This window comes from Manacus candei, unplaced genomic scaffold, assembly GCF_025592945.1.
Source record: "Manacus candei isolate 608988 ecotype Guabito, Panama unplaced genomic scaffold, ASM2559294v1 h1tg000005l, whole genome shotgun sequence".
Classification (NCBI taxonomy): Eukaryota; Metazoa; Chordata; class Aves; order Passeriformes; family Pipridae; genus Manacus; species Manacus candei.
This window is the reverse complement of record NW_026138053.1, coordinates 26,406,804-26,418,437: the sequence shown is the minus strand read 5'-3', so window position 1 is coordinate 26,418,437 and position 11,634 is coordinate 26,406,804. Positions and strand designations below refer to the sequence as shown.

The window sequence follows — 11,634 nt, the reverse complement described above, 5'->3', positions numbered from 1 at the left end:
GGGACAACTTATGATACATCTAACTCCTACGGATCTGCAATACTGGTAGGATGATCAGTAAATTCACATGGATTCCTTATTAGAGAAAAAAAAAGTTTTAAATTAAACAAATAAACTTTGTTGGTTTGCTGACCCAGAAAAAAGATGAAGATTGCTTGGCTTTAGTAATGTTATTAATATTCCAATGTTGTGTCCAAGCAAAAGATCCTGAGGAAAACCTTGTTCAGCTTGAGAACGGGTTGCAAGAGCCCATATATTTCTTCTAGTGATTTCTGAGTAACGGGAGTGTTTTGTAGGGATGCTGAGGGCCATTTTTTAGGGGATGGGATCCTGCTTAGGATGTGGAAGCAACACACCTTCACCTCATCACTGCTTGCCATCTCTGCCACCCTTGCGTGCCCTGGGAAGCAGGGATGGATGACAGGCCAAAGCTCCAGTGTCCCTCCACACTGAGCTGACACAGAGCACACACAGAGCCACAAAGGGGACTCCCACAAGAGGAGCTGCTGCCCAAACAGCCACACGTGCTCCTGCTCGCCCAGCGTGGACACAGGGAAGTGGGAGTTGCTCCCTTCCGCTGCAGCGTGTTTCTTGCAACTGCAGCTCCCCTTCATGCATCTGACAAGGCTCCCTGCTTCTCCACTGGTGTTTTTTCACATCAAACGTTCTGTGTGCATTGCAAACAGTCAGGCTGAATGCAAGAGTTGGGGTGATGGTGCCAGCAATGCCTCAAGGAAGCACAGTTTGCATAAGCAAAGGCGGGCGCTGACTTACGTAACCAGGCATCGAGTCTCGCCGCCAAACCCACACCAAAACATCACTTTGCTTTTCTGTCATTCTTAACTCGGTGGGGAAGCTTCAATGCAAACATCCTTCTGAAGAGAGAAAAAGCTTGAAACAATAATCTAACAGAAAATGATACTATCAAGATTTTAAGTCACCTGCTGTTGGTCAAGGGGGATCAGTAAAACAAATCAAGCTGCGCTCGGCAAATAAAACTTAAAAAAAAAACCTTTAAAAGATGGCAAGATGTAGCCTGTAAAATGTTTTGGGCTGAAATAAGAGCTGGCTTTGCAGTGGTGTGAAGGCCAGCTGTCATGGCTCATGCCTCCATGGATGTCTCACAAACACTTAAAGCAGAGTCAGACACAGCACCAAGATACTACAGATTCAGGAATGTTAATGCACAACTGCTCTGAACTGATACACTTCTAAGGGGATTCTCTCCCCATCTTTATTCAGTGCCTGGAAGACCAGAGGCTCCAGTCTATGTTGTTGACTTGACAGAGAGAAATACTTCAGTGGCATGTAAAGGAACAGCACAGCTGGCTCCGAGCTTATTTAACATCCCCATGTTTACATTGTAATACCTATGGGACAAACAGTGCTGTGATATTATTTATTCTTCTATGCTTTTTTCCCTCAGAAAAAAAGAACCACCACAATCCAGAGAGGCTGGAAAAAGGCCCATGTAATCATTTCTCAGTGGGACATAAGAAGAAACAGAAATCAAAGCCTCTGGACACAGTTTCCCCAACTCAGCTTCTGGAGCCTGAATCAGCAGTTTTCAGAGGATAGAAAAGGAAGCTTGAGTTATGCTCCTCTTTCTGTGCATGGAAATAATAAAATGAAGGGTAAAGCCAAGCATCAGTCATACAGCAAACTGCAAACTGGCAGCATTTCCCAGAAATTGAAGCAAATGCAAAATAGTTTGTTTTTGGGGTTAAGTACATGTCACTTCGATATAAATTCTGCCATGTGCACCATTTGTTAAAGCCTCTGTCACACAAACCCAGCTCTTTTCCAGCACATGCTCACAGCAGGGCTGAGGTACTTAACAGCTTCTAACAAGGACAGTTTACCTGGTGGGATGTAGCCTAGTGAATTGCAAAACCTACTTTATGGAATAAGCCACAGAGCACATGAAATATCGATGTGAAGGGCACACACAGCACGTCAGGAGTCAGCACACAGGTACCCTTTTAAGGCAGTATGGCATTGGACCAAAATAAAATGATGGTTTTCCTCCATGAGAGGAGCAACACAGAGAGAGAGAATTTTTCTTTGCCTTCCTCCATGACTAAAGCTCTCAGACCCACGGTCCTCCCTTGCTGTATGAGGGTGACAGTGACCCTTCTCCTCCACCGGCACAAGGGCCGTCCTGCCCCAGGCTCCCCTTGTGGGATCATTCTGTCTCTCAGCACATTTGGCCAAAGCAGGTTCAAACTCCACAACTATAGAAACATCCACCCTAGTCACAAGGATAGTAAACAGTCTTTCATTTCCAGCTTGGTTTTTTGGATTCACTCCCATTCTTATACCCACGCAGAAAAAGAGCTCTTGTGCTTCACATTCTGAATGTATGATCCTTGGCCTCATAGCTGTCACGTGGACATTTTTGTGCTCAAGAAGCTGCTCCTAGGATGCTATTTGATTGCCAAGGAACTCTTAAGTTTAACCTGAAGAAGATCTCTATGTGAAAGAGGTGGAAAATTCCTGTAGAAGAAACTAAAAGTAATTTTTTTCCTCCTAACTGACTCCTAGCTGAAGCATCTCTTGGGCAGCCAGTTCCAACATGCAAAGCTATGTCCAAAAAAATAATAAATCCTAGGAATGACAATGGGCTTAGAAACCTGCTTGGTACATGAAGCAGATAACTAGTGTTCACTTATACCACCGAAGGTGACATACTTTGGTGCTTTAGTTGCCTGTGGTGTTGCTATAATCAGTTTTCCCTCTGCAGGGAAAAAAATTAAAGTATTTCTGTGGAATAGCTTTTTCTCCAAAAGTAGAGGAAAGCAAGCAAGCGTTCAGAAATGTAGCCTGGGGGGCAGCACGAGTGCTTCTGACAGTGCTAAGAACAAAGACATTGTAAACTACAAAGCTCTTCACTTGGTATCAGTATTCCTCCCAGAAACCCTCCAGATTTACCTGTAAGCAGTAATTACAGGATGGGTAAGGATGTGTTTATTCCGCTGTATACCTGACCAGACAGAAAGAAGCCCAGCTCTGGAAACATCTCACAAGTACATTTATTAGTCAGGATCAATCTGTCTCAAAGCATGACCCATTTCATACCCCAAATGGCATTTCATTACAGTGCAGCTGCACAAGCCTCTGTTCTCCCTGACCAGATCCTTGATTTGCCAGGGCAGAGGGTAGCACAGCCCTTATTTACACACATCGCTTCCTGGATTTGTTTAGGTTTGAGCACAGGAGTTCAAGAGAAGTCTTTGGTTTTGTTCTAATCATTTGAAAAGCTTCTTTCTTTTCTTTCTCCACTGTTTATTGTCCCCATCTTCAGTATCATCAGGAGGGTCTGGCATTACAAAACCATCAGTCATTTTATAATAGACTATTGTGGAATCTGTCTCAACTATGGCCAAGGTAACTGACAGCGGGGTGTCAGGATCCTCTGGGGGGAGAGAGGCTTCTTTCAGTATTTCCCTTAACCTAGAAAAAGAAAAAAATTCAGTTAGAAAGGAGTCCACAACCACCTGTGATGGCACAAAGGCAGAAGTACACAATTGCTATTTTTATTCAGCCTAGTTTTATTCTGCAAACTTGTCTCCACTAAAGAAAACATCGTATCTGTTCTAATAAAATTCCAAATTCATATAATCAAGAAACAAAAGAAAATAACAGAGAATCTTATACAAATATACCGGTTTCATACATTTCTGCTGGAAATGGCACAACACACGCTTCTAAGCTTTCCTTAGGTGCATTCCTGTGCACGTGCCTCAGCCATCCTTCAACTACCACAATCCTACCATGGCAATCTCTAATGGCCCTGTTTTCATTAGGCTAAAATAAAAAATCTAATTAAATAACACCTGGTCTTCAATTAGAGAACTAAATAATTAAGACTTGATCCATCTGTAGAGGCAAGTCTTCCAGTCTCTGTGCCACAGTTCTCTGCCAGACTGTGGAAGACCCAGGAGCCCAAGCCAGGTTTCTCTACCTCCCTGTCTAGACTAGAAGCCACAAGACTAATGTTCTTCAGGACAGTCAGCATAAATAATGTCTTCTTTAAAAATTCAAGACAAAGTTATGCAATTTTTCCTGTTTAGCTTATTTTAAGAGTAATATGGCAGTTACTTTTCGGTTCAGAGCTGAGGACAACACTGATCCCTGGAGTCTTTAGATTCCTGGCACGACTGGGGAACAAGTACTGAAGGAGAGTGGTGCCCAGGGGCAGAACAATAAAAACCCCCACCCCGAGATTTCCACAGGAAGCTTCCTCCTTCATCCAGAGGGCTTGTCTGGGATTGCTGGAAGAGGTTATGCTCTGGGAACAGGTCAGCTACGCACTGGGAAAAACCCCCCTCACTTCACGTGCCCTGGAGATCTCCCCCACCAGAAGACATGCATTTCTGAAGCTGGACACTGCAGCTGAAAATAAGGCTCTTTCTAAATGCATCAGCTTTCAAACTTTAATCATCATCTTCCTTCGAAACCTCTTTGATCCCTTAATAAAAGCCAAATGGAAGGCGGCAGAGAATAAAGAGCAGCCTGGAAAGCCTGCACTGTTAAGCCCGTGACCTTCTTAAGATCCATCTGTGTTCTGAACTGTGCATAATTCAGCCTGGCTAAATCCAGGACTGCCTTGCCTTTTGCTTTCGCCCACTGGCCCACACATAAAGCAAGGCAATACAATATAGGCAGTGATTGCATGCAACAGGGATACTGTGGCTGTGAAAAGCTACAGTCTGGCTCTCCTACAACAGCACACTTCATAACAACTGAACAAATAAGGTAAGAAAGACTGTACTGTACTGGCCACCTGGGCACCTTCTGCTCCTGTCACTTCCAGCCCCTGTTCAGGGGTACACAGCAAGAATCCACTTGTCACACACATGGAATGATTTGGGTTGGCAGTGACCTTAAAGCTCATCCAGTTCCAACACCCCTGTCCTGGGCAGGGACACCTTCCACTAGCCCAGGTCACTCCAAGCCCCGTCCAACCTGGCCTTGGACACTTCCAGGGATCCAGGGGCAGCCACAGCTTCTCTGGGCAACCAGAGCCCAGTGCCAGGGCCTCCCCACCCTCACACCTCACCACCAAGTGTCTAGAGGAAGCTCTGAATAAACTGGTGAGGCCAGACAACTGGCAGAGACGCACTGAGGAAAGAACTATCCACGTTTTTTAGGAAGCAATGGATATTAATCTCTCTCCTTCTGCTGGGAACATGATATAGAATTAACAATAAAAGACCAAATAAGAGGACACAGCTACCCACAAAAGATATTTTGGGAGCCAAAGAAACCAAACCAGTGTTGAGTGTGGACAGCCCCATATCTGGGAGCAGACTCAGGCAGTGTCTGTATTCACCTGTCAGCCGGGCTGAAGTTCCTTCCTATTTTCTTTAGTACTTATCACTATTTCTCCTCCTAGTCTACTGGGGGATGGATGGATGGAACACTGAGGCCTTAGATTTAGATTTCTGATCATTCATGATTTCTCCTTACACTGCAAGATAAACTCCTTATACCGAGCACCAACATCTGCACCTTTACTTTCCCCCATTTAGACATGGGCCATGACCCAAACGCGGCCAGGTCCTGACAACAGATTAACCACGTTTCTTTGCATCCCTGACTTACTTTTCAGGAGACCAAGTTCCAGGGTTTATGTAAAGGGTACAAAGCCATGCCACTGCCTCAGGATGATCTGCTAAGTGCTGTCCCCAGAGTCCAGTGCTTTCCACTGCACATGGGGAATCAGCTGCTATCGCCATAAGGAATCACAACTGCTAATGCAGTTTTCCTCTTCCCCATTCTCTCAAACAGGCAACCCAAACCAAGAGCTCTCATTTGTGCATACCACAACCAGCATAATGCAATGCAGCACATCTGCAGACTGGTGAGAGGGTATCTTTTAGAAGAATAAGCTTTGGAATTCAGGAAGTCTGTATCAGACACCGCTGTCCCTTCCTCTCCTGCCCTGAAGGCATCACCGTCAGCTTCTGTGTCCAGCGTGTTCACAACATTTCTCTGCACCAGCAGACATTTCAAAGGAGTCAGAGAACATCTGGGTTCTGATTTCACTGCACTTGCTACCTGCCATAAACAGGAAGATGAAATATTGCAGGAATGGCATAGCTTTTTGATGTATCTAACACTGTTTAGGGGGAAAAAAAAGGCAAGAAGTGTTGTTGGCCTCCTGAAATTGAAAGGAATGCAAGTCTGACCTTCTAAACAAGGCAAGAAGCCTTTAATTTAAGAGATACAGCTCTCAAGGCTGCCCACCTCACACAACAGTTGTATTCAATGACTGAAATGAAGCCCTAGACAAGAAGCCGGTGTGTTAACACCCCCAACAGAGCCAACTGATTTCAGTTACAAGTTCATGGTTATAAAGAAGCTCCTTAATGACCAGTACACCTGCTGTACCATACAGGTGATGTCAGTTATAAAAGACGGGGTTTGCTTTAATAAAAGGGGATTTAATGTTTCTGAAAATGTCAAACATGAGAAGCCTCTGGAACAGAGGAAACCAATACATCCAGCAGAATGCACCATGTCACTTTGTCACCTCCTGAGGGACACAATACTCCATCACCTGAGCACGTGTTCATCCATAGGCTCAGCCTGGCTAGGGAGATCAGGGGCAGTCAACCCTATCCATGCCAGCTTCTCAGGATTTATGACAATAACTACCTGGTTGGGGGGAAAAAAAAATCTAGAGCCCCAGGAGAGCACACAGAACAATCAGTCCTGAATGTTCCTGCAATGCACAGGGAGAAGTCTGAGCTAAAATACCCTGCCAACCACTCCTTTTCCTTCTCTCTCCCTCCTCAGGAAGAAAAGCCAAGTAAAGTGAGTAAGTTCAGAAGTTCCAGAAGTTTCAGGTTTCCCACACAAAAAGGTAGGCCTTGAACAAAGGCACCGTGAAAGGAAAATAACATATAGAAGCTAGGGGAATACAGACATCACAAGAATTACTGGAAAAGTCTTATTTAAGTCCCATAAGTAGAATAAGATTAAGTATTTTTTAATAGTATTCTCATCTGTTAGAGATCATGCAGTCCAAGGCTTCCAGCATAGCCTGAAAACCCATTTCTAAAGACTGATGGTGCCTCCATGTTCACTACAATCCAGAATCTGCTCCCAAAAAGCCAAATGCAAGCAGGACAAAGCCCTCATTTTTCACCTGGGAAGCAAAATCACATTCACCTCACATTGCAGAAGATGCAAAGGAGTTCACCTCACACAGCGAAGGGGACACTTATCCAAAGTAAAGAGCTGGCATTTCTAAAGCACTTTGCATCAGAAAAAGGGCTTGGAAACGCTTTTCTAGAAAACTACAAACTACTGTCAATAGAGGTTGCTTTTTCTCCTACCAAAGGATTAGTCTTAAGAGCAAGTGTAACTTACTTAACATCATGCAAGGACCACTCAAGTGAATGTAACAGCACTGTAAATGTTACCTGTATCTGCCTTCACTAAATGGCAACAGTGAGCTTACCTGGTCTTCTATTACTGTTGTAATTAATACCTTAAAACCAAACCAAAACCCAACAACAAAACAAAGAAATCCATACCAATCCATCCAAAGAGATGAGAGGAATTTTCCATCTTTCCCCTATCTTGGTACTAAAGTAGGCCTTCAACACCCATCAGAAACCTGTGCTGTCTCTCCTAATGATCTGCTCCGAAGAAAACAACACTGCCCTTCTCTCCCCAGAGAAAGAACCAGGTGTACAGCCGGGGACTCTGAGGCAGCTGTAGCTTGAGGTTTCAAATCACTGCCCAAAAACTAAGAACAGAATCATAAAAGAAAGATAGCACAAGCAGAAAGTTTTGTGATGAACAAAAGAGCATTTCATTGCCACATCCCATGCAAGCACCTCTGAGAAGCAGCGTAACACTGAAAGCTCAGAGCAGTTTTATGGAGGTTGCATAGTGCTCCATTGAGCTGAAATGGAACTACTGCCTTCCATCCCATAAAAGCCAAAGGCTTTCAATCTGCCCTTTATACTTGGATGAATAATTCATTGCAGGCTTGGCCAGCCCCAACCGCTCCCTCCCCTCCACCCAAGGCAGGGCTGCAGAGTCAACACAAGTTGGTCTCTGTGCCACTAGCAGAGATCATTACTCGGTGCACTGGAGCATGCCACTGTACCACACTGGGTCAGCACCAAGCAGGGAAACCTCCCAGGAAGCACAATTCCTTGAATTTAGCCAGCACAGCTCCCCATCAGGAACGCTGCTCCAGGCCCAGCTGCAGGGCAGGCAGCAAGATTAACCCAGTGCCTTGAAAGATGTGAGAAGGAGCACATGGTGGTGGGAGAAGGTGTAAAAGGACACCACTATTCCTTGGGGTTTGTTTCCAGATACAGGAATGGGGAATGCTAGAAGAAACTCAGCTTTTTGTAATTGGAAAAAAAACCCTACAAAGCAAAGCAAACACCATATTCCACACTGGTCAGGAAAAGGAGTTGAAACCCTGAGGAATATAAAGACTTTTTCTCCACGGAAGTTGAAGACAAACCACGCAAAATGGAGGAATCAGAATTCAGCAAAGTCCTACAAGACACACCAACTACAGCACATTCACTCACAACACTGTATAACCAACTCTGCTGTAGGAGGCACATCGATCCCAAATAAAATACTAATAAAGAGTCTGCATTTAGGAGCCTTTAATTATATTTTCAATGTGTGATTTACTGTATCAGTAAACTCAAATGATGCTTATAGCAGGAGAGTTACTGACAAAACCATCAAGAGGATGCAAGATGAGAAGCACATCATATTTCCAGTGCATTTAAAATAACAGGACTTCTTCAGATTAGATATTTATTTCACAATCTATGAATTTTGAATAGAGTAAATCACTTCCAGTCCTCAGATTTTTTTCTCAGGATGCTTATCAGCTTTAAAATGAAACATTTAAATTAAGTTAGCATTTTAACAATAGAAGTCTTTCCCTCAGCCTAAATCAAACTTTGCAGGTCTCCATGACCTCAGGCAACCAACTACATCCTTCATTTCCAACACTTGCACACAGAAGACAAACAGGGCAGGGATATATCATTTAATCTGACAGTTTATCAGTAACATTTTGTGTAGAGAGTGTTATTTGTCTAGGACAGGCAGTGCCTAATTCTATTAGATCTGGAAACTGAACTCCCTGGTCCTCGAAGGACCAAGGCTTTCAAGGCTATCTGAAAAATCCAGCTGTCAACACTGTGAGCCCTCCTACCTTTGCTAAGCTTGGTTTATGCAAGTCATTCCTACCAGCTCTGAAGCAGCACTCCCGGTATTTGACTGCTTCCTCCCCTTTGGGGAGCCATAACTCTGGAAAGCACTGACAATTGGTGTGCACTAAGGCGTCCTAGTGAGCAGCAAACACATCCCAGCCAATGGACCTACAAATTCCTCCTGCAAGTCTGAATCCCTGCAGAATTCAGAGGTGTACAAACACACGGCTCTCCAAACCTCAGCCAGCTGTGCGGGGCTGAGAGTGGGCCAAGGCAGACAAGCTGCACCGTGTTCCCCAGGTCTCTGCTCGCAGAAGGTTCAGCAATCTTCATTTTGAGAGCAAGCACACACAGCACGAAGCAGATTGCAAGAGACTATTTACATTGGTGGTCTCTTTGCTTCAGAGCCCATAATTTTGTGATTCAGCACGTTCCTGTGCAGCCCTACGCTGCCAGGGCAGGATGATCAGCTTCCATCGAGCTGTTTTACAAGTGGGCAGTGAGCTCAGTAAGCAGAACAGCTTCTGCCTTCAGCAGTTAACTGTCATGCACAAACTGGACACTATGAAATCTCATCACGGGTTAAATACATTGTGCAGGTTATTTTTCTTGTAGGGCACTCGTATTTGTAATTTGCTTAGGTGTCTTGCTGGTAATTTCCACAGCAACTTTACTGTGGCCTTTTAAGGACACACTTCCCAGTGGCAGCAAAGTAGGAATCTTCGTGAGACACCTGGGAAGACAGAGCTTGGCTGACGTGGCTTTGAAGAGGAAAACCACCCTTTATGTCTCTGGAAGACCAAGCCCACAAGAGTGATTGACTCCTATTTGCAAATGTGAGACTGTTTCAGCACATACATAGTAATAAAATCCATCAATACCTAATAAATTATTGTCTTCCCCCTCACCAATAAGCTCTTAGAAAAACACAGAGAAGAATGAAGATGGAAGTCTGATTGCAAGGGACTGATTTGTCACATTCAAACCTACCCAGGCCTTACTGTTAAGCAAGGAAATGCTGCTCATAAATGCTGCCATTTACTGGCTGCTTTTGCTTTTTTGCAGTTCCAGGCCCAGAAACGGGGATAGAATGTTTTCACTTTCCCAAGTGTCTCCAAGGGCTTATTTTCAACATTAAGTGAGGTGTATTCACTTGTACTCATACCTCCTCTACTTCTAGCAGGTAACACCAAAACCCAAGGCACTGCTTTGAACAAAATGCAGATGCACATTCAACAACACAAACACAAGTGCACACAATCTTCCAGCCTGACAACACCCACGGATATTGAGCACATACAGGCTTTTACAGACTCACCTGGCATTACAGCCTGGGATTCAGCTCATTTTAGTGACAGCATGCCCTATGTAGTTGCTCTGTAGCAAAACCTAGTCACAAACTGTACTTTTAATCAATGTGATGCATTCACTCTTTGCCTCCCTAACACACATCCTTCCAGTAAAGGATTCCAGACACTCCGGTGCCAGAGGCAGAGCAAACAGTATCACCACAGAACAAACAAGGTCAGAGGCTCCCAATGAAAAGCTCCAATGACACAGTGAAAGATAGGACATACATGCAGTGGAATATCTGTCATTAAAAGTCAATCAGAACACACTTCTGGCCTTGACCCAATGCCAGGAATGGAAGTTTCCAGCCTAGGGGGAAATGTACTACGTTAAACAAGCACAACGACTCGGCACGTAGGTGGAATTCCTCAAAGATCCCACATCCTAATTTGCTGCCTTCTTTTCCCACTTAAAATCTCGTTTGAGATGAGAACTGCACACTCAGATCACTGAGTGTGATCTGCTTCTGGATGACACCCAGCATTTCATCCTGCAAGACCTCTCAACAGCCTTCCTCTGGTGTGGAGATCACACCATATTTCTCTTGCAAGACCAAGCCCACAAAAGTGATTGAACAATACTTGCAAATATAAGATTTTTTTCGGTACATAGATAGTACTAAACCCCATTTACTCTAGTAAATCATTTTCTTCCCCCTCACCCAACGCACAGCAAAGTGAAGATAGAAGTCTGTTGGCAAGACAGCAAACTGTCACTTCTAAACCCTAAAAGTAAAAAAGCAAAACCATCATTCCTAGAGTGCACACACACATCTACTAAGTGTAATTAATTAGCTACCTACTACTGTGTCAGGCTGCTGCCCAGAGAGCAAGAGGGAACAGCAAAAGCCTGCAAGATCTGTAAAACCAGCCCTGAGCCACCTCCAGAAGAAATTGAAAAATGTACAACCATATTATGCTGCTGAAATAGTCCAGGTCTTCAGAGACATCACAGGGCAGACTGGCAAATACCAGCAAAAGAAAGAAGTCTTTATCAAGGTGTAAATCCCATTATGTGTCTGAGCTGCTCTAAGGGCCAGTTAAAATACACTGTAAAATTACTGAAGTGGAAGTTC

The 11,634-nt window shown here is 44.2% G+C and overlaps 1 protein-coding gene across 1 annotated transcript in view; it reads left to right on the top strand.

Moving 5' to 3' along the window:
• The first annotated feature begins 10,209 nt into the window (after positions 1–10,209).
• Positions 10,210–11,634, top strand: part of COLGALT2 (collagen beta(1-O)galactosyltransferase 2) — a 55,755-nt gene continuing 54,330 nt past the window's right edge. The window contains exon 1 of the mRNA XM_051798845.1: positions 10,210–10,317. Coding sequence (XP_051654805.1) covers positions 10,225–10,317 — 93 coding nt within the window. The 5' untranslated portion in view covers positions 10,210–10,224. The remainder of the gene's footprint in view (positions 10,318–11,634) is intronic.